This window comes from Chaetura pelagica, unplaced genomic scaffold (genome assembly GCF_000747805.2).
Source record: "Chaetura pelagica isolate M959 unplaced genomic scaffold, ChaPel_1.0 scaffold10, whole genome shotgun sequence".
In the NCBI taxonomy this organism is placed as follows: Eukaryota; Metazoa; Chordata; class Aves; order Apodiformes; family Apodidae; genus Chaetura; species Chaetura pelagica.
Genome location: NW_009952263.1, coordinates 8,806,967 through 8,828,982, shown reverse-complemented (window position 1 = coordinate 8,828,982; position 22,016 = coordinate 8,806,967). Strand labels below are relative to the sequence as shown.

Below are 22,016 nucleotides of genomic sequence, written 5' to 3'. Positions count from 1 at the left end.
CGCTCGGTGCGGCCTCACGGTGTCCCGCCGGGGCGGGGCGTGTGAAGCCGCTTCCAGGCCGTGCCGCCGGGCAGGGGGCGGGAGGCGGGAGCGGCGCTGCGGGGCAGGACGGGCACGGCACTTCTCGCCAGAATCTTCCGAATTCATGCCTGTGTGTAGAAAAACGCTGCACTAAAACAGCGGTGCTGTGCAGTGTCTCAAAGCAGAAGAGGGGGGTCAGTGGAAAAAAAATGGAATTTCCCTATATTTTTACACCCACGTAGTTGTATTTTCTGTTGTGTTGTATTTTCTACGTGACAGCAACTTCACGATTCATGAATATCGCGCCACGTAAAAAAAATTCCTTCATTTTAGCAAATTTAACATTTTGCCTAGTAATGATTACAGTTAATGTTACTGTAGCTTAACAGGCGTTTGCTATTAATCATTTAAAGAGAACCCAGACTAGTGCTGTGCTACTTTTGTTTTTTTTATAGACTGTTGGATTCTCCTGAGCATGAAAGTGCCAAGAAGCAGGGTGTGTTGGCCTTTCTCCGGGTATGTGTCCGTGCGTGGTGAAAGCTGACAAACTTCTAAGTGTCCGAAGTTGTTGAAAAGTGACAGGATGTTTCACTTCGTAATACACTGAGATGAGATGGTTCTGAAAAAGTGAACAGGGTAACAGTCTGCACCATGACTGAGGGAAAACCTTGACAGAATCGGCCTCCAAACTTAAACACCACTCCACCTTTGGTGTAGAACTGTAACTACAATGCTGTGACAGTAATACTGCTATGAAATACTACGTTTGGGTGAGATGATCCTAGTGAGGCACGTCTGCCAGGCAAAAGACCACATAAATCACAGGGAAGGGACAGAAAAAGAGATAAAGTTATAAAGCATTTCAGTTAATGAAAATTTATTTTAAAGTCATGGGTTAGGTGAGGTGACAGCTCTGCAGACCCTAAACATTAACTTTTCTTCAAGGAAATGGTATTTTAGATAGTGTGTAGCACCTTCCATTAGGGAAAAAAACCCAACAGAATATGGCTGAGACTCAATGGCTGAGTAAACCCTGAAGGTATTCTTATTTTGGCTTTGGAAAGCCTATCCTGAAGCCCTGGAGCTTGCCAGAGCTCTCTGTGCTACAAGCAATGCATTAGAATGCAGGGTTCTGTTGTTAAGCTGTCAGGGGACAGGCACTGGGAAGCACTCATCTAAGTGTTCAGCCATCATCTGTAGGACTAGCAGTAATCACAACCAAGGGTAAGGGTACTAATTTAATCATTATTTTAGTGGGCCCAGGTTCAGCCAGATGGGATTGTGCAGTTTGATTCAGGTTAGTATTATAAGGGGTTTTGACCACCAGAAAATACATGGTGGTAGAAAAATGAGAGTCCTCCAAGCATGTCTGTAAAATACAGAAGCCTGTTACCTGTTAATTTTCTGTGTTAGTGTGTTTGGCTTGGAAGGCAAACAAGCTGTTTTTCTAATGCATAGCAATTCCATACTGGGATCTGAAACTCCCCAGCTTTTTCCATGACTAGCAATGATGAATTCTAATTACATACTAGTTGACAACTTTGTTGAGGAATGGCTGACTAGAACCCATTCCTGCCCTAAATAGGCATTTTGGCTCTGAAGAGCCAAATGGATGACAGAAATAGAAAAGATAGTTTTGTCAGTGAAGTGCAACACTGTGTGTTTATTTTCAGTTGCTTCCTTAACGGTGAGAGGCTTCCCACCTCTCTTCCCTCCCCCAGCTACTGCTGTACCCAGGTATTTAGTTTGCAAAGCTTTCCTGCACAGGACAAAGCAGTTTCCTCTATTCCTGATGGGAAAATCACCCTCCTCCCTCCCACATGTACCAAGTGTTTTTCTCAAGCTGCAGAATAGCATCCTTAAACTGTTGATAATATTGTCTTTATATAACTTTTTACCTGTAGATTCTGCTCTTATTGTGCTTTAGAGAACTTAAATTTACCCTTGAAGGCATGTATATATGGAGACGTTGGCAAATTGAAGCCAAAGAAAGTATAAATATGTAGTTGAGCTTTGAAGTATCTTAACAGCTCGGTTACTCCTGGACCTTTGTAAGTGTTATTACATATTACAACCCTTTGATTAAGCAAACAAGTCTTCTGCCTACCCCAGGCACTAAGGTTATGATTTTCCTGTTCTACATGGGATCGTGTTGCTACCAAACCAACGTTGCAAATAGGATGTAGAGCTCCTGTAAGCAAAAAAGTGTCTTAAACTAAGGTATTACTAAATACTTTTAAATTGTTTTCCTCACACTTCAGTTTGTTCATTTTTAGATACTAACACAGTCAATGTTTAGACAAAAAGTAAAAGCAGCATTGCATATTAGTTGCTTTTCATTCTGTAAGTTAAGAAAAGATATTTTAAGTGAACTTGCCATTGACCTTGTTTTTTAGGTACAAAACTACAATTAATAACATGAATAAAAAGTAAAAATAGAATTAGTTTAAAATTGATCTTTTTTTCCTGCTGGACTCCTACTGGGAACTAGAGAATTCTCTTAATGCATTTGTCTTTCAGTTTGTATTTGCTTTGGAAAAATTCACGGAATTGTATGTCACAAAGATCAAAAGGCACTAAAAATGTTTTAGAACTTTTTTTTCTTGGATAAGGGTTACGAAAGAGCAAATACATTTAAAAGGTCAGTAACTGAACTTGAAGAGTGTGGGCCATCAATACCTACTGTCAGTGCATCTCCCCTGCATGCTCTTTCAACTTCACTGATAAGAAGGAATTGATTCCTTACTGATACTAGTAACACCGATGACAAATACAGAATTATTATATTGTGAGAATAATTCTGAATAACATGGCATTTCTACAGTATTTCTTAAATAGTGCACAGACACAGGCTGTCAGGCAGTCCTTGTTCTGTATAACTTTTCCCAGTTTGGGAAATCAAAAGATTTCTCCATCAAAAGATGGAGAGCCCTTACTGGAAATGGTGCCCCGGCCTTCCATACTCACTAATTCTTCCTTCCTTCCTGAGAAAAGCTCAGGAATGCAATTTTTCTGCATTTTGTATGTATTTTTGCTTTGTTGTTATTGCTATGAAGGGATTTTTAACCTTATGTATCTGCACTGTGTAGAAGGAACATAGATCTGAATTGCATTCTGTGTTTTCATTACTGTTTAAATATTGAAAAAAGCTGCAGTCTATGAGACAAATTATTCTATTTATGATGTAGGTGGATTTGGAAGAGAGTGAATCCATAATCCACCAGGGAGAGGCATTTTAATGAAAGATAAATGCAGCAGAAGTGTCTAGGGGATTATTTTGGCAATTATCTATTTCTGTATTGATAAAATAAGTTCTAATTCTACCCGAGTGCTAAATATAGTGCTCAAGTAATTTTAGGAAGTGCTACTTTTAAATATCTGCAAAAACTGCAAGTTTGTGAGCTGCTTTTAAATTTTCCCCTAGATCTTTTGGTACATAGTGCAATCATCTATAAATGACTGCTGAAGTTAATTGTAGTATGAGACCGAGCAAGGAGATAAGTACAACTATATATGATGCAAAAATGCTTTAAAACATGATACAGTTATTTAAAGCACCAACACAGATTTAAAGTGAAGAAACAATATGCACAGGGTTGTCCAGGAATTTAAAAACAACACACTCAGTTCAAACACTGTGAAGAGTCTCAGTTTCTGTCCATATTTAATCATAAATTTAAATTCCTGGCATCAGTTGTTGCTCAAGCTCCCCTCACCACCACCTTTTTTTTTAAATTTTCCTTCTCCCCTCTAGATTCATGGCATGCACCATGGTGGATCTGTGCTGGAAGCTGTCTGTCTGCTTTTTTTGCTATCGAATTGTCTCAGGAAGAGTTCAGAGGGAAGGGCATTATGTTGCTGCCGTTTACGAACACGAGTCCATACTGAGTCCTAATCCCACAGCCCTGGTTGATCGACAGTCTGCGCTGGAACTCATGGGCAGAAACCTGGACATTTATGAGCAGCAAGTAGTGGCTGCTGCAAGACAGGTATGCCACAACTTCCCAGCAGTTGCATGTGTCCTATGTATATATAGAGTGAGTGCTATTTGAGGATAATGTTTCACATTTGTGTTCCCAGGCAACTAAAGCTGTATTTATATACAATAAGTATGGTCTGGTTTTTCAGACATTCTGCCCTGCCAGCCGTGCTGAAAAGTATCAGGCCAATTAGCAGCTCATCTGACCTGAGTTATTCCAAGCTTGGAAAAACATGCCTGTAGTTATTTAGTTTAGGGAAATTGATTTTCTATTTTGGTATGAATACCCAGCTCCTTTCTGTTTTCTTAAATGGAATGTTTTTATAGAAAGCTTGTCTTATATGCAGCTGTCTTTGGCTTTGATTTTATTCCACTGCTCTCAATGGAAATTCCTGAATGTTTCTAAAAACTAAGGATGTTTAATGCTTTGGAAATTAATGTTCCATCATTAATAACTTACTGGAAGTAAAGTTTTCCATTCCTTTATCCTAGCCTCCATGGAATGGTTCTCAGTCTAAACATATTTAGAGGAGAGAGACTAGTATTTCTGGCTGTTCTTAAGCACAGCCTCTTTTCCTTCCCTCCCCAAGAAAACCCTAAGCTGGTTCTAGTCCAAAGAAGCAGGCATTACTGTCCTTACACAGAAAAGAACTGACTTGCAAGTTTCACAAGTCTATTGTTTTGGAACAGAAGAATTACAATTTTTATATAACTTGAAAAAGTGGTTGTTTGTTTTTTGTTTGGGGTTGTTTGTTTGTTTGTTTGGGGTTTTTTTTGGCAGTGATGACTGGGCATTACAGTCCAGAAGCATAATAGCTATTTCTATGCAGTACTGCATCTGAGACACATAAATTATCCCAAAGCCATAGCACAGATAACACAGTTGAACTGACTTTTGAACAGTCACAGGAATATGAGTTATTGGTGCTGTGTCTGATTTAAGAGGAATCCACTACATTTTTAAGAACCTGAATTTCAGGTAGAGCCAGCCTAGCTCTGGCATGGCTACATTACTGCCAATATCCACATTGCTTCCACACTCCAGCTGTTTCTGAAAACAATGCTCCCAGTATCCTATCGAAGCTTATACACCTAATCATGGTAGATAGACCAGACTAAGTGATGCAGCATCTTTGACAAAGTTCATCTGCAAATGATGTAGTTCTGAAAAAACCCAAACATGTCTTTGTTTTACATACAGGGGGCACAGATAATTGTTTTTCCTGAAGATGGAATCCATGGCTTCAACTTCACCAGAAGCTCTATTTATCCTTACTTGGATTTTGTTCTGCATTCACACTATGAGAAGTGGAATCCATGCAGAGAGCCTTACTTGTTCAATGACACAGAGGTAAACGTAGGAGTGACTGATGCAGAGAGGTGAAATAACTAAATGCTAGATCTGTGCTCCATGTGGGAAACCAACTCTAGTTGTTTTGCTTAGGGAAGTAAGAAGTTTAACAACTTGTAATACCAGATTCTGTTTTCATGGACTCTCAGTTTGTTGCTTTCCTTCTTAGCAGAGGAGGGCTTTAGATTCACACATGCAGGATTAGCTTGTTTATGAGCAATCTGGATTTGTCATCTCTTCCCCAACCTATAAAATGGTAATCACTCTCTTAGCAAGATATATAAATACTATATAAAACAACATAGCAGTATCTTCACTTTTGATGCATTCTTGTTACTCAACTTGAATGACTTAATGACATTAGAGCGTTCTGAGTGGAATTACACACATAAAATACACATACACACATAAAATTACACACACATAAAATTATTAGCTCAAGGCAACAGGACTTAACCTGCTAGAATGCATTAGAACCACAACTTAGCACACACCAAGTGTGATTTCAGAAGATAGGACCTGCAAGTTACGAAAATAGTATTTTCATCAACTATTCTGGACGCAAAGTGAAAATACCCACGTTTAGTAATGCAGACTGTTTATTCCTATTAAAGTTACAATCAATATAATGAAAGTAATCATGCATGTGCCAACTAAAGAGGATTTGTATGCAAACATGAGTAACAGTTGCAAATGGTGACCTACTTTGGCCTGTGAACCTTTACTACCAGTGATTATGTACAAGGAAGCAAGTTTGTCATTGAGATCCTATGTGGAGATGGCAATACTGGCAGTCTTTGGTACAGCTCTATAGCACAGAAGAAACATCCCAGTAATACTGTAGTCTGTACATTTTAAAACTATGCACAGTCTATTGATTAACATCTCTGCTTCTCTGCGTTGCAGCTAGTAATAACTTTTTTTTTTTAATTTAGAGTAGAACCACATCTAGTTGCAGGAACAAGCCGTTGTAGGTGCATATGATCGCTATGAGGAGTTTGCTGTTCTAAAGGCACACACGGATAACTTATGCTGCCTTGTCAAATATTTCAGTTGACTTGTGGTGTTTTAAAGCTGTTAGTGCTCCTGCAATAGAAGTTTCTGAAAATTAGTGCCCATGACAGAGAGATTTATTTATTTATTTACATAATTCTCAGGAAGCCAGATAATTTTCTTAAAGCTGTTCTGAAATTAACACTTGAAACATTTTTCAGTGTAGAAAGCTACTGGTTTCAGCAGCTTTTGCCACAAAATGATCAGTACTTTAAATTTTACAGGTAGCATGAAATGTGTTCAATTTCCAGTTAAAAATAGTAATTTGAAAAGTATGAAATAAGTCATAGCTGTTTAAATAAAACTTACCCCTCTTATCATATTCTGAAGTGCTTACATTTCCCCATGTATTGTTCTGCAGGTTCTTCAGCGTCTGAGCTGCATGGCACTGAAGAACAAAGTGTTTCTAGTGGCAAACTTAGGAACTAAGCAGCCCTGTGAGCACAGTGACCCTCACTGTCCATCTGATGGGAGATACCAGTTCAATACCAACGTGGCATTCAGTGATGAGGGGGTGCTGGTAGCCACGTATCGCAAACACAATCTGTACTTCGAATACGCTTTTGATACCCCTCCAGAGCCTGACTATACATTCTTTGATACCCCTTTTGCTGGCAAGTTTGGCATGTTCACTTGCTTTGATATACTCTTTTTCGAGCCTGCAGTGAACCTCATCAGACAATACAATTTGAAACAAATTGTGTATCCAACCGCCTGGATGAACCAGCTCCCACTCCTGTCTGCTGTAGAATTCCAACAAGCTTTTGCAACAGCTTTCAATGTCAATATTTTAGCAGCTAATATCCACCACCCTACCTTGGGCATGACAGGGAGTGGCATATACACGCCAGTCAAATCCTTCATCTATCACAACATGGAAAGTTATGGTGGCAAGCTCATAGTAGCAGAAATACCTGTGATTACCACAGATTACAAAACCAAGTTGGAGAGTAAGGAAAGATTCATAGAGAACTTACATCACTCATGCAAGACTTCTACAAGTGCCTCAACGGATGATCAGGTCTGCTTTAAAGAGGGAAAAGAGGCACCCAGAAGAGTATCAGAAGATGAACACTTACCTCCTCTTTTTTATGCAGAAATGATGTATGACAACTTTACCTTTATTCCTGTATGGGGGGAAAAAGGAGAGCTCCAGGTTTGTGCCAACAGCCTCTGTTGTTACCTAAATTATCAGCGAGCTGTTTTAACTGATGAATTATATGCTTTGGGAGTTTTTGATGGGCTCCATACAGTGCATGGCACATACTATGTCCAGGCCTGTGCATTAGTTAAGTGTGGGGGTCTCAGCTTTAGCACTTGTGGACAGGAGGCTACAAATGCCACTACTATGATAGACTTCCAGCTATGGGGAAATATGAGTACCCCTTATATCTTTCCTTTACTGCTGACATCTGGTATTACTTTGGACTTTGCTGATGACATGGGCTGGAAAAACCACCACTATTTCATAAGCAAAAATAGAACATCTTCTGGCCTACTGACAGCTGCTCTCTATGGACGATGGTATGAAAAGGACTAGCACAGATATTTGACTGAATCAGGAAAAAACTGCCTGTATGTTCAGAGTAGACATCTTAACATAAATGATTGAACATCTGTACTTCCTAGGACTTCAGGTATGTTTGTTAAATGATGACTGATTAGATTCCACATTTGAAATGGTGAGTGAAGCACTTAACCTAAGAGGCTGTCAGTACAGTCTGTACCTTGGTCGCTTATGTCCTGCCAGATATAAAAGAACTGACTTGCAGAGATAAAGGCTTGCTGTAATGAGTTGAGAACTTCTGTACTGGGACACTAGTATGTATCATTTCAATGTAATTTATTCATTTTAATTTAATCCTTTGGTTTTTTGGCATCCTGACCAGGAGTATGGAAATGAATGGAATGGAAAATCAGTGCAAAAGTAAAAAAAGTAGGAAGGGGAACAAAGAAAGACATAAATACCGTGCATGACACGCGTGAAAATATGGATGTATACATACATACAGGTTGTATATGCTGCAGTTCTGAGTTCTGGTTAGGCTGCCATGATGTGTTTTGTTTCTAAGAGTCAAAACCTTCAGCTGAAATCATTACCATTTACTGGCCACTCATTTGCCTGTAATCCTGTTAAAAAACGCAGTGAATTTTCTTATATGCTTCTATCAGTAACTGAATGTTAACAGTTGTGAACATCTATGGAACAGATAGGCAAGAGAATACCAAATAATTGTGAAAAGCTAGACTGCATTAAGATACAATTTCCAGCCTATTATGCAAGTAGTTGTGTTTAAAGAAAACCTTCCCTGGTTAAAAGAGAGGTCATTTCAAGACTGTCTTGACTTTAAGGCATCTTACACATTGTTCATAAATTCATTCAACAAGAGCTATGAAAAGCACATCATGAATTGTGGGGTAGCAAGGTTTTTACATAAATACTTGGTGTGCCAGATGGCAGGTTCCTGCTGCTAAATGAGTAAAACACACCATTCCTTCCAGAGCAGGAACTAGATTAAGTGCTATAAATATTGTACTGCAGTGACGAACTGTTCTACTGCAGTGAAGAAGTTGGGAAGAGATATTCAAAGGATATCAATTTGGGGTTAAATTCAGATAAGGTAATTTATTCTCAAGTGTTAAAATTTTGTGTGGTCTTATCGACTGATATGACTTCATCTGCCTCATAGTTGTCAAGTAAAGGAATAAACACAACTGTTTCCTTTGGTGGGTCCTCATGTTCCAGTTGCTCAGTCTGTGAGGGACACTGTAATGGCCGAGAGGAGCAGTGGGGAGCAGAGCACTAATGGGATTGTTACCAGTCTCCATTTTGGTGGTCTGAGTCTGTTCTGAGATGTGTTCAAACTCAAACCACTGTGACAGCCACAGGGATGCATACTGAAAGGTGCTCAGTAAGTTCCTGCTTTGAATGAACTAATTTTCTGGTTTCAGAAAGCAAAACAACCAATAAATTGCTGAATTTTTGTTTCTCCTTTTGTTTCTTTGTTTCAAGGTTTCTTAAATATTGGCACAAAATAAATATGTAAATATTTATAATCATAGGCTCTTTCAAACCTTCCTTCTCCAAGCTATAATTACTGTGAACCAGGACCCAGTCCCACTCACTTTGATACAGCAACATAACAGGTTTGTTTATCCTGTAGCATATATTGGACAGAAATACAGAGAGGGGAATATCTGTATCTCAATAGACATAAACTTGCTGATGTAAAAGTAGGCCATATCACTGCAGGGTTATTAAAAACAGTTAATTCTTTGGCACCCATAGGGGCCTTCTTGCTGAACGCTGCAAATTCCAGAACATAACAGGGCAGAATAGGAAAAAAAAAACTGTGGAGCTTATTTGTGCTTCTGGTTCTAGTACCATGTGGCCAAGTCTAAAAGCAAGGAACAAACCATGGCTGGAGAATTTCAGGTCTCAGGACAAGCCTCCCCACTCCACTTCATGTGCTGAAAAAACACATCCTATTACATACCCTAAATACTGTTTCATTTAGTTGCAAAGCAGACCATTACTATCACAATAAACTAGGCTAATCAAGTAAATAACGTTACATGTCGTTGCTATGGTTAAGGAAAGAAAGAAATGAACTGTGAGATACTTTCTAAGTGTGTTCCACAGAGCTATTCTAACTCAAGGCATGTCGAAACTATTAGAAAACAAAACTTTCTGGCCTTACCCGTTTCCATGGGGTGCATTGCTCTGTCTCCTCCCTGAGAAGAGCAGGTGTGTTAGGGGGTGTTCTCATACCTTGTTCCCTTCACCCCCATAAAAGCAGCTGTTAGCACAGACACTGGAGAAGGTGGAATAGACAGTACTAGACACGATGGAGACTCAGCAGTAAGTGACTTCGTCCAACTTCCTGATGTTTGAGGGACAACAGATGCATTCTTAAACAGGGTGACCAGGCTGTAACCCTTGACCTTCACCCCTACTGACTGGCGGGTTTTGGAAGCCTGTGCTGGCACAGCGATCCCAGCAGTGCCCTGCTGAGTGCAGCACTGCTCCCCAACACCCCCGTGGCAACGTGGGCGAAGCTACTGAGGAGGTGGGAGAAGCCTTCAGCAAGGCTGATGGTGACACGGGCAGATTTGTAACATGCAGTAACGCAGCTCATTTTCTATGATCTCTTTTAATAAACGTAAAGGGAGGCATGTGAACAGGCTGAGGAACTGGTAATGCACCAGAACAAGCTCTCCAGATCCAAGATCTTCACAATACTCACAGATGTAAGCTCATTTAGGGAGATGTCTACAGGTGAAATGGACCAGACTGAAGTGACTGAGCTTCAAGAGCCTCCTGCAATCAACATGTAAGTAAAGAAGCCATCATCATGGGGCACGGCAGAGACTTCTCCAGGCTATGACCTGTCTTGCAGCATCAGTTATTTAGCAAACACTCCAGCATCACAGAAAATCCAAGGGAACCAATATAAAAAAACGGACTGCCCTCTTTGGCTACTTCAGACATGTCCTCTAAAGTGAGTAAAAGAGCCAACTGAGTAAAATTACATTTGTAGAACTGGTACATAAAGAGGACCTGAACAACGCCTGACCACCACTACTGACACACACAGATTCAGTGGCTAGAAGGAACTACTCCCTCCTCCTCCCCCATTTATCTAGGTTAAAAAAAAAGAAAAAAAAAGAAAAAAAAAAAGGAGGTGACAAAAGCCATTCCTGAAAACTCCAACTATTCACAGGCTCAACAATCAAGTTTTTTAATGGCCAAGGACAATAAGAGTAGTTCAGAGGAGGTGCAGGCAACACAGGTCAGAAGTTGGAGATGACAGTGCTACCCACAGCAGAGAAGGTTGAGCAGCGGCCTGTGCAAAAAACGTTCAATGAGGCCAAGTGCACATGGGTCAGGGCAATCCTAAGCTCTGGTGCAATCTGTCTGGGCAGAGAATGGATTGAGAGCAGCCCTGGGAAAGACTTGGTGCTGTTGGTTGATGAAAAGCTCAACATGAGCCAGCAATGCGCACTTGCAGCCCAGAAAGCCAATCAAATCCTGGGCTGCATCAAAAGCAGCCTGACCAGCAGGCTGGGGGAGGCGATTCTCCCCCCATTGCTCTCATGAGACCCCACCTGGAGTAGTGTGTCCAGTTCTGGGGCCTCCAACATAAGTAAGACATGTAGCTGTTGCATCAAGTCCAGAGGAGGGCCACAAAGGTGGCCCGAGGGCTGCAGCACCTCTCCTGTGAAGGCAGGCTGAGAGAGTTGGGGCTGTTCAGCCTGGAGAAGAGAAGGCTCTGGGGGGACCTGACAGCAGCCTTGCAGTGCCTGAAGCAGCCTACAAGAAAGCTGGGGAGGGGCTTTTTATTAGGAGTTGTAGTGAGAGGGCATGGGGTAATGGATTAAAATTGGAAGAGGCAGATTTAAATTGGATATTAGGAAGTTCTTTACGAGGAGTGTGGTGAAGCTCTGGAACAGGTTGCCCAGAAAAAAATCACAAAAACAAACAAAAAAACCCCTCACCACAACCAAGAGGTAATTTTTAAAAGTGCACATTTCTAGCTCTGTTTGTTCCAAATATATGTATATTATTATTTTGAAGATATTATTGTAGGGGTGGACAAGCAATAGAGTAATAGGATTAAATACAAAGCAGGTGACACAGAAAGGTCAAGATTTTAAAAGAAATAACAAGAAAAATATTTTTTATTACAGTGGGGCCACTCAGGGTGGGAAGACAGACCAATTCTTCATTTTAACAACATTGAGCATTTCTGCTACTCCACTGTGAAAGCAAAAGCTCAGCCTGAGATTTTACTACTAATGAGGCATTTTCTCGTGCAGAACATCAATCCTGAGAACTGAAAACTCCATAAACATCCCACAGGTCAGAGTACACAGAAAGCTGAGCAGAGCTGCTTGTTCTCGTTCCTGAAAGTCCATTTGATTCCCGTCCACCACCCCGCCCCCTGCATTCTTGTATTCTAATATACTGCTTCCTTGGTGCAGCCAAGGCTCCCTGCTCTCCTGGTGAAAATCCAAGAGATTGTTTGGATGAGCTTGTAACAATAATGAAAACATTCATCTGTACAAAAAGAGGATTTTTTTAGAAAGGTTGACATGCCAATACTTTATGGAAATAAACAGGCCTCCACCAAGGTATCAGCTTTTTTTTACATTAAAAAAACACCTCACCAGCCATAGACAGCATTATATGTTTTTACAAAAACAAAGAACCTTCTGTTTTTTGACTTCTCATTAAGAAAGTGATCTCTGAAAACAGTAGCATATCCTTTTAACAAATCACATTCAATTTTTGGAGTAAGACCATATTCTAGTACTAGTCCCAATTATTGGTTTGGATTTTGAAGTAGAAACAACCAAATACAAGCAAATTGCAATCTACATACTCACTGACTTCTAATGATGAGACAGAGACACACAAATCGTGTAACTCTGAATTCCTAAATGGAACTAGCAATTTGTAATAAAAAAGACACTTCTTCAGCTGTAAAAAGCTGACAAAACTTAACTTCAAATAATGCAATGAACTGCAGAAAAAGTCTTCCTCAGGAGGTGAGTAATAATGAGAGGTACCACTTCTGATTGTCACAGGAAACAAGTGCTCAAAAGCACTGTGTTCTGCATTTACCTGTATTCCATATCCAAATCTAACTTTTAAACCAGGTCCTTCTGAGGTTTTTCTCCTCTATCACCCAAGCACACAGTGGACAGGAATAGTTCCCAGTCTCTATTGACCTGCCAAATCCTCAAAGATAGGAGGATTTGGGTCCTCCTACAAACTGCCCTATGACTACAGGCACCACATTCTGAGGCAACAGAAATTAGCAGAGATAATAAAGACCTGTTAATATAATCTTCTCACAGTTCTTTGAGGCAACAAAAATGATAATTTCATTAGCAGAAATATGCAACTGCTACTTTTTAAGTAACAGCCACCCTACTTGTAATTTCAGACTCAGATGTTTCACAAGTGGACGAGGAAAAATGGGTCTGTGCTGCTTCAACCCTTGCACAGTTGGAGTGGATTTCAAGACAGACTAGTATGGATGTTGAGCTCTGCCTGCACGCTCAGCTGAGGGCCAGACATCACTTCCACACAGCCCTGTACTTTGAAAGACTCAGAAGGGAGAAAAGACAGCTGCTCACAGACAAACGTACTGCATATATAAACAATGAACACAGGCACAAATGGTTAAGAAAGTAATAGTTAAAAGGGAGCCTAAAGGAATAATGAAGTAATTTAACATTTAAAATTACATTGGATTTAAATGACTCACCTTCAGTTTAGAACTAAAACTCTGGTCAAGCCTTTGGGAAGTAGATTTTACAAATTCAAACAGTCCAACAAAAGAGACTTTGTAATTAAGGTTTCGTAGATAGAAATAAATTATTCATTAGTAGAACTCACATTTGGGTTTTATTATACTCCGTAAAATATACAGGAATCTTGAAGTACTGAAAGAGTGCAGGTAAATACAGTATTCAAGCAGTCACTATTTCTATGTACATGCTCATCAATTTTTCAAAAACCCCACAAAATTATCAAATAGATCAAAATATTGTCCCGTGTTTCCACACTATGTTCAGAAAACCAGCTGATAATTTACAATATCATAAAGATTTCCAGTTTCACAATACAAAAAGGATAAAAAGGAAATTGGAATCTGTTTGTAGTAATTTATTTGTACTTGACCAGGACATGCAAGGATTCCTTGCATGTACATAAACAAATTCACTTGAAAATTAACAGTTATAGTTAAAGCAGAGCCAAATAAAGTAAATATTCGTATTCAACAGACAAAACTTCAGCTTACTTATGTCAGTTTTTCATTCTTCAGGCAATGAAAAAAATAACAGTAGTCTGTTATAAATTAAAAAAAAAAAAAAATCTTCGGGCAAGTCTGAACTACATTTACAGGGACCTTCTTTCTGCTGTTTATTTTCTAAATGGAGCACAACAAAGATACACAGCTCTTCCCACAGACCAGACACTGTACTTTTTTTTCTAATAGGGAAATATACTTTTAAATTCAGCTCCCCCCCTTGTAACTCCAGGGTTTTTTGGGGGAAAAATAAAAGGTGATAGAGATATACAATTTTAATCTTGCATACGTATTTATGTAGGGAAAGTGGACAAATTTGTGAAAAGAACTCTCAGTCACAACAGGGTTATCAAGACATTTCAATTTTATAAGCAGTTTTGTAATTTCCAAGTTACTCATGTATTTTTAAATTAAAGAAAATCTCAATCCAAACCCCAGAAGTTAAAAATCTAAACCTGTGCAACAATTACTGCTTCCTTCTTCCCACATCTCCCACCCCTTCCCTTGTTTATTATACTGTACATTTTTCACCCTGACTTCACCTTGTTAGCTGGTTTAATTTTAGTATTATAAAAGTATTACGACAAGTTAATTTTCATTTCTCCTAAAAGAAAATAAAACTTAAAAGTACATCTGCTTTCTTTCATGGTACGTTTAATGGTGTCGGAAGGCTTGCAGATGACAAAAAAATTGAAAAAAAATCAACATTTGAAACCAACTCTAAGCTTTTTTTCCAGAAGTAATTAAGGTTTGGTTAAAACAACTTCTCAACCTATTCCAGTTTTCACAAAAACATTTTTATTTAAAAAAAAATAATCTTTTAAGTTATTTGGTCCTTTGGCAATTTGCAGCAAACAATGCCTACTGTACCAAACTCATTTATTGCCTTCAAAATGGTTTTAGTTTTAATGATAATATTTAAATCTAGAATCCTTTGTGTTGTAGAATAGTGTTGTTCATTTACATCAGAAGTAGGGTGCCCGGACTGCAGAAATTACTCCTGGCACCAGAAACAGAATGGCAGAATACAGTTAAATAAAACAGTTTTGACATTCTTAATTTTTTTTATTTTTTTTTTGCCATGGATTCCAAGAACTTATTCAAGAATTTATGCTTCTTCTGCAAAATATGCTCTTAAAAATCCTCCTAGAGTCTCACAGATTTATTTTTTTTTATATGCAGTCACAATAAAAAAAGTCTTCTCAAAGGTCTGCTCTCTTCTTGCATTCAAACACTGACAGCTTTATTTTTCAAAAGCACAAGCCTGACCTTCCAGCGTAAGGGTTCACTCTTCAGACCTACAAAATGTAGTTGCTAATAGGTCTCAGAATCAGAGTCATTTAGTTCGTCTTCTTCTGTATAGGGGTAGCCATCTTCCCTGCCAATATTGTTGAAAGTACAGTAAGAGCTATGGTCACTCCTCATGATTGGCAAGGAATCAAAGGTGACAGTTTTTGAGGTGTTGGTGTAATGATTAATGGCATTGAACGTCAGGGAAGGTAACGTGCTGCTCGATGAAACAGGCATCATCGTGGCCAGAATGAGAGCCAGGCAATCAGCCACATCCTTAGTGGGCGCACAGGCCAAAGCTGGTGTGTAACCTGGAAAGGCAAGAAAAACAAAACCTCCATTTAAAATAACGATTATGTCAGAATTTCCCTAAGACCATGTCATCTTTCACTGGCAAAAATATTTTATATTGCTGTCCTGGTTTGAGCCAGGATGAAGCTTGGCTTCATTGAATGGCTTGGCTTGAATTGGCTTTATCCTGGCTCCAAACAGGGCAAATGCTTTTCTCTTCACCACTTTTTTTTTAAAAAAAAAGTGGTGAAGAGAAAAGCATTTGCCCTGTTTGGAGCCAGGATAAAGCCAATTCAAGCCAAGCCATTCAATGAAGCCAAGCTTCATCCTGGCTCAAACCAGGACAATTGCTTATCTCTGCACCATTTTTTTTTAAAAAACAAACACAACCCATAAAATTAAGTGCATTATCGATTAGCATTTTTTAACCTTCCATTACAAAAACAACCTGGAAGTGAGTGGACTTTGGAACAGACACATAGTTGTGTGGTTCAGCAAAGTCAGACACTCCAGGCCAGCCAGAAAAGCCTGGATTTGAAAATGGTGAGGAAATCAACTGGATAAGGAGAGAGAACTAATGGCAGCCAATAGTGATGGGTGAAGGCATCAACTGGAGAGCCACTGCAGAAACTACAGCTCAACATATTAAATATTTTTTAATCCAGAAACTTCCATCAAGTTTTTCATCACTGACACTTATTTTAAGAAGACTGTCCTATCTCAGTAACCAGCTGGCTAAATCAGCAGGGGCAGTTAATTGAAAAGGCAGCGTATACAATTTCAATCAACCTATATTACAGTATACAGTAATCTAAACCATAAAGCCAATGCCTAACTTGTATTTGAGGCATATCAATGAAGAAATCACAGAAGTCTGAGGAAACATCAACTGGATTATTAGTCTAGGACTTGCAGAGAGAAACTACACCTCTTGGTTGCCCAACTGGTCCAGCCAAACTCCTTCTGCCAGGCAATGCTACTGCGACAACGCCCACGTGCAGGAGGTCTTGGGCTGTGGAATGATTTGCAGCCAGGTCATATAGCTGTGAAATTGCTTCTGGATAACTGTGGCTCTAATAGTCCTCCAACACATCTCCTTCTGCACCTTCCCCCTTCCCTACGTACTCGCCTCTACTCATCAAATGTCAAGAAAAACGCTTCAGACCCTCCTCAGTGGAGATCTGCACGTTGCTCCTGTCTCAAGCTTTAGGCTTAATCATTCAAGAAAGGCACCTGAGGATAAGTTTTGTCACAGGTCTCCAGGTATATCTACAAGACTGAGGTACCGCAAATGGTGGTGACAATAGCAGCTCTAGGAGCACGGCAGTCACACAAGTACAATGACAGATGACACCTGATTCTGCCACCAAGACCAAAGGAAGTTCCCTTTACCTGGCTCTTCACAGAAGAGGATGGCCAGATCCCCTGGCAGCACCCTTGCAGGATCTCTCACTGCAGGTGCCCAGATATGCATGCTGGATTTCTATCCACACCTCAGGAAGGCATGGAAAATGAGGCAATACCTGTTCTACCAGCATTTCAACTACTAAGGAATAATCTTTATTGCAGAAGCAGATCCAGCTCAAGTTTTATGTTAGAGTCTAGGAGTAGTTATTGTGTTGTAAAACTGCACAGAAGTTTTAAACAAGGAGGCACAATACAGACAGCTAGAAATTAAGAAAAGAGCAAGCCAGGGACAGTCTTGCGGTTGAATTATTATTTGCTCAGGACAGACCTTGTGCTTGATGCTTGGAACAGAGTAAGGCAACAGTCCCTGCCCAAAGGAGCAAGCATACAACCCAAGGAAACACACAGATAATCCAAGTGCAAAACACACCAGCTGACCAAGTGACAGGGCCGGACAGAAGTGCAGCACAGCAGATGCTTTCATTGTTAGTAAGGGGTCACAGCACTTAAACAGCTCAGAGCTAATAGTGACAGTCTGCGGGAGAGATACATTTTGAGAGGATTCAGAAGCAAGGGCCAGAGTTTGCTACACTTGGATGAAGACTGTATTTCAGGCATGTAAGGCAGAACAGAAGGCTCAGAACTGATGCTCAAAGGCATACAATTTAATATCCACAGTTGCTGGAGACTGTATGAAGGCAAGAAAACAGACAAAATAAGTTTATTCAAGCTAGCCATATTCAAAATAATGTCTTTCACTATTGTGATTTGATGGAAGTTCAAAGAAGAAAAATGAGCATTCACCAGCTACCTTTTTAGGTGTTTTGTTTGTTTTGCTTTTGTTTTCCCCCCTCCCTTCTTTTTTAAAGACTACTTCTTGCTAGTCTTTGAATAGTTTTGAATATTCTTGAATACTTTCTTGAATTCTTTCTGGAACAGAGTATCCCAGTTCATCTTAAAAAAAAGAAATACAGGGCAATATAAAGATTAAATAGAATATTTGCTTCTGTTGAAAGTTCTCTAAAAACAGTGGTTGTACTAATATTTGATTGTAGGTCTTAAGCTCCTGGCTTTTCATAAGTAGGAATTAAACATCAGTTTTATTCTTAGACATAGCAAGATGAAGTAACTGCTTGCCCCATGAAAGACTGACATCTGTGTTCTCCACCACTTGATTTTTGTCTATATTATTTTAAAATTATAAGAACAGATTACATTTTCACATCCCTGAATGTCAAGGCAACAATAGGTATAGATTCTGTTAAGATGTTGGTAAATGTACCGACTCCACCAAAATGCTCCTAGGCAGTTCTTCTACAATGTTCCCTATAATCTGTACTTGTATCTGAATGAGCCTTCACACAACAACAACAAATTACTGTCTTCATTTGTAGATGGGACAACAGAGGCAGAGTGAGTTGAAGCAGTTTCCTTGCACAACAGAAAATGGAGCCTGTGTGTTGGACGCTGACTTAAGACCAGGGCTCCCACCCTCCAAATGTGGAGCTGCTCCTTCCCCTGGGGCTTGAAAGTTTCCATCAAGGCGCCAATAGGAAAATCAGAGGGTTATTAATGCAGTCAGAGCAAAGACAGTTCTCAAGATAAAATGAATGAAGTCTTACACTTGGGAAAGAGAAGAAAGTCAGCTGAGGCATGATGAGTCATCTCGTAAGTATTTACAAGAAAAATTTCTTCCAGAAAACTGGAAATCTCCAATATGCACTAGAATATGAGTAAAGGAAAGCTTGGAAAAAAAAAATCATAAATAAAACAAACTTGAAAGGCAAATGATCACTGTAATGATGAATCTAGAAAAGAAGAAAAATCTCCATGCTGTGTCAGTTTCTGGAGTTAGAGAATTCCTCTTCTCACTACTGAGGTGCATATTAATACAAGAAATAAAAACCAGACTGTACGAGCAAATGCAGCTAGCCTGTTATAGCAGGGAAAAAAACCCAAACAAGAAAAATATTTAGAAGTTGGCTGAGCAAGCAAAACCAAAACTTTCAATAGTGCACAATGAAGTAAAAGCTAGTAATTTCTTTTAAGACATGTAAACTTGTGTAAATAATGTCAAATTCAAACAAGTTTTTGTACATGCGGATGACGGCAAAGTTTCATCATGAGAAGTGTGGAAACATGGGAAAGAACTGAAAGAGATGAGTGAGAACTGATACAGAACTGAGAACTGACCCTTAGTGTGACTGCTTTGGGGAAGTATACCAGACAGTTAATTTGCTGTTTCAGTTGCATTTAATCTTAAAAGAGCCAAGAGGATTACATTTTTTCCAAAGATGTTAGTTCTTAAACATCTCAAAAAGTGATCTCACCACATTAAGAGATGCTCTGTAACAAAAGCAGTATGACTTCAAATCTAGACTTTTAAATGTTTTACAAATTATTTCTAAATTGAAACGCAGATAACTGGAGTCATGTTGGCTTTTTTCAAAACTCATCTTTTTCCATAATTTTCTGCAGCCCAGACATTGGTCCCCTGCAGAGGACCATTAAGTAGTTTTATAGAGATAAAAATACAAGTAGAGACTGCTTGCAAAAAAGGTCAAGGCAGCCTTTACAGAAAGGGACAACTTCAAAGACAAAAAGCGGATCACCACTCCATACCAGCTGAGGTTCTCCTGGTTACCTGTTCCAAGACACACTTCCATGTAAACACTAAAACTTTACCTTCAAGTTTCAGCTGATCCTACCTGAAATGCCAAGTTTTCTTGGCAAATCATTGAACTTATCTGAACTATGCTAAAGCAAGAGAAAGTCAGTGTTCTGATGCAAAAGATTCCAGCACCTAGTTCTTCAGTTTGCTTTGCTAAACAGCATTCACCCCCAAAAACGCATGAAAGTCTTTAAAGCCTTTCTAAAAAAAACAACTGAACAAACAACTTTCTCACATATGTTTACTTTAGTAGAATTAAGTAAACGCATGTATTTTTTTTTTCTTCAGAAACACACATACTCTAGCAATAGATGCTAAAATCAAAGACAAGCAGATTTGAAGCAGAACCTGAGTATCACTGCTGCCAGCTTTTCCATTTAATAGAAAAGGTACACTATGGAAATCAAGAAGACTTTGCAACAGGTTTAGCAAGTCTGATGACATACTAATACTTCTAAGGATTAAGAAAAAATTTAAATTACAGTGACAGGTGAAATAGGTTGATAAATCTCATGAAAGTTACCCTTGCTCCATCAGAGCTCAAACTACTAATCACTTTGCACAGACTGTACTTTAAGCTGGCATACTCATCCAACAGAAAAATAATTAATTTTTAATATTGTGAAGGCTGCTTACAATTTTGTAAACAAAGCAATTGCTATTAGAAAGAAAAGAACCACAGTGAGGAACAAGATTAGGTAGCATTCAGAGTTACATTAACATTTAAAATCTGAGTAGAGTTAAAAAGAAGTTTTAACATGCTGCAGTTAGATCCCCAGGCTGCCAGAGGAGAGTGACTTCTATGCAAAGAACATTCTTTTCTGTTATGTCAAAGATCCACCCTAACCAGGAACTGGCTGGCTGCACATCAAAAGCCCACAAAACTCCAAACATCTCCAGTTAGCATACTTGTGATGAGAAACAGAAATTAAAAAGATACATTTTCCAATCTCTTCATTTTAGGGAGCTTCACTTTGCAGTTACCCCTGTCCCCTATTTTAGGCAAGGAATGATCTTTAAATCACCCATGTGACATTAAGTGGGGTAATTGCAAAAACACATGAAGTCACAGTAAAAACTAAGAAATGAACAAACTGGAAATGTAATTTGAACCATTAATTAGCACCTCCCTTCTGGCAAAAAAACCCCACTAACAACAACAAAACAAACCCAAAAAAGCAACACCCCAAAGCAGCCCCCTTCCCCCCAACCTCAACTGTTGCTTTCATTTCAGACACACCAGAGAATGGCATAAGAGCTGGAGCTCTGGCACTTTCAAATGCACATAGAATCATAGAACTATTCAGATTGGAAAAGAAACTTGGGATCACCAAGTCCAACCATCATCCCTACTCTACAATGTTCTCCCCTAAACCATATCCACCAACACCACATCCAAACAACCCTTAAACACACCCAGGCATTCTTCTCTATTCCTATAGCACCAGAGTGAAGGCCACAGTTTGCTTTCACCTGGAGGGGAGGCCAGTACACCTGGAATCGACTGCCCCAGGGTTGGAAACACAGCTCAACCATTTGCCATGGACTGATCCATGCTGCACTGGAGAAGAGTGGAGCTCCAGAACACCTGCAGTACATTGATGACGTCATTGTGTGGGGTGACACATCAGAAGAAGTTTTTGAGAAAGGTAAAAAGATCATCCAAATTCTTCTGGATGCTGGTTTTGCTGTAAAAAGAAGCAAGGTCAAGGGACCTTCACGAGAAATCCAGTTCCTGGGAATCAACTGGCAAGATGGTCGTCGCCAGATCCCAATGGATGTGATTAACAAAGTAACAGCTATGGCCCCACCATCAACTAAAAAGGACACTCAAACCTTTTTAGGGACTGTTGGTTTCTGGAGAATGCATATTCCATGTTACAGTGAAATTGTGAAACCTCTCTATGAGGTCACCAGAAAGAAGAATGATTTCAAATGGGGTCCTGACCAACAGAAAGCTTTTGAGCAGATCAAAAAAGAGATTGTGCAGGCAATGGCCCTTGGACCAGTTCGAACAGGGCCAGACATCAAGAACGTGCTCTACACTGCAGCCGGACACAATGGTCCCAACTGGAGCCTCTGGCAGAAAGCACCAGGGGAGACTCGAGGTCGACCCTTGGGATTCTGGAG

The 22,016-nt window shown here is 39.6% G+C and overlaps 3 protein-coding genes across 5 annotated transcripts in view; 1 reads left to right on the top strand and 2 right to left on the bottom strand.

Annotated features, from left to right (window-relative positions):
• Positions 1–147, bottom strand: part of HACL1 (2-hydroxyacyl-CoA lyase 1) — an 18,948-nt gene extending 18,801 nt beyond the window's left edge. The window contains 1 exon segment of the mRNA XM_010007634.1: positions 19–147. Within this exon segment, the coding sequence (XP_010005936.1) occupies positions 19–147 (129 nt within the window).
• Positions 148–3,779: 3,632 nt separating this feature from the next.
• BTD (biotinidase) lies at positions 3,780–8,073 on the top strand. The gene is made up of 3 exons (XM_010007541.1): positions 3,780–4,010; positions 5,202–5,351; positions 6,766–8,073. The coding sequence occupies exons 1-3, from the start codon at positions 3,780–3,782 to the stop codon at positions 7,942–7,944; spliced, it is 1,560 nt and encodes a 519-aa protein (XP_010005843.1). The 3' UTR covers positions 7,945–8,073.
• A 7,032-nt stretch (positions 8,074–15,105) lies between these two features.
• The window catches only part of ANKRD28 (ankyrin repeat domain 28), an 81,127-nt gene continuing 74,216 nt past the window's right edge, over positions 15,106–22,016 (bottom strand). For all 3 annotated transcript variants that reach the window (XM_010007538.1, XM_010007539.1, XM_010007540.1), the window contains one exon: positions 15,106–15,828. In XM_010007538.1, the coding sequence (XP_010005840.1) occupies positions 15,542–15,828 (287 nt within the window). In that variant the 3' untranslated portion in view covers positions 15,106–15,541. The remainder of the gene's footprint in view (positions 15,829–22,016) is intronic.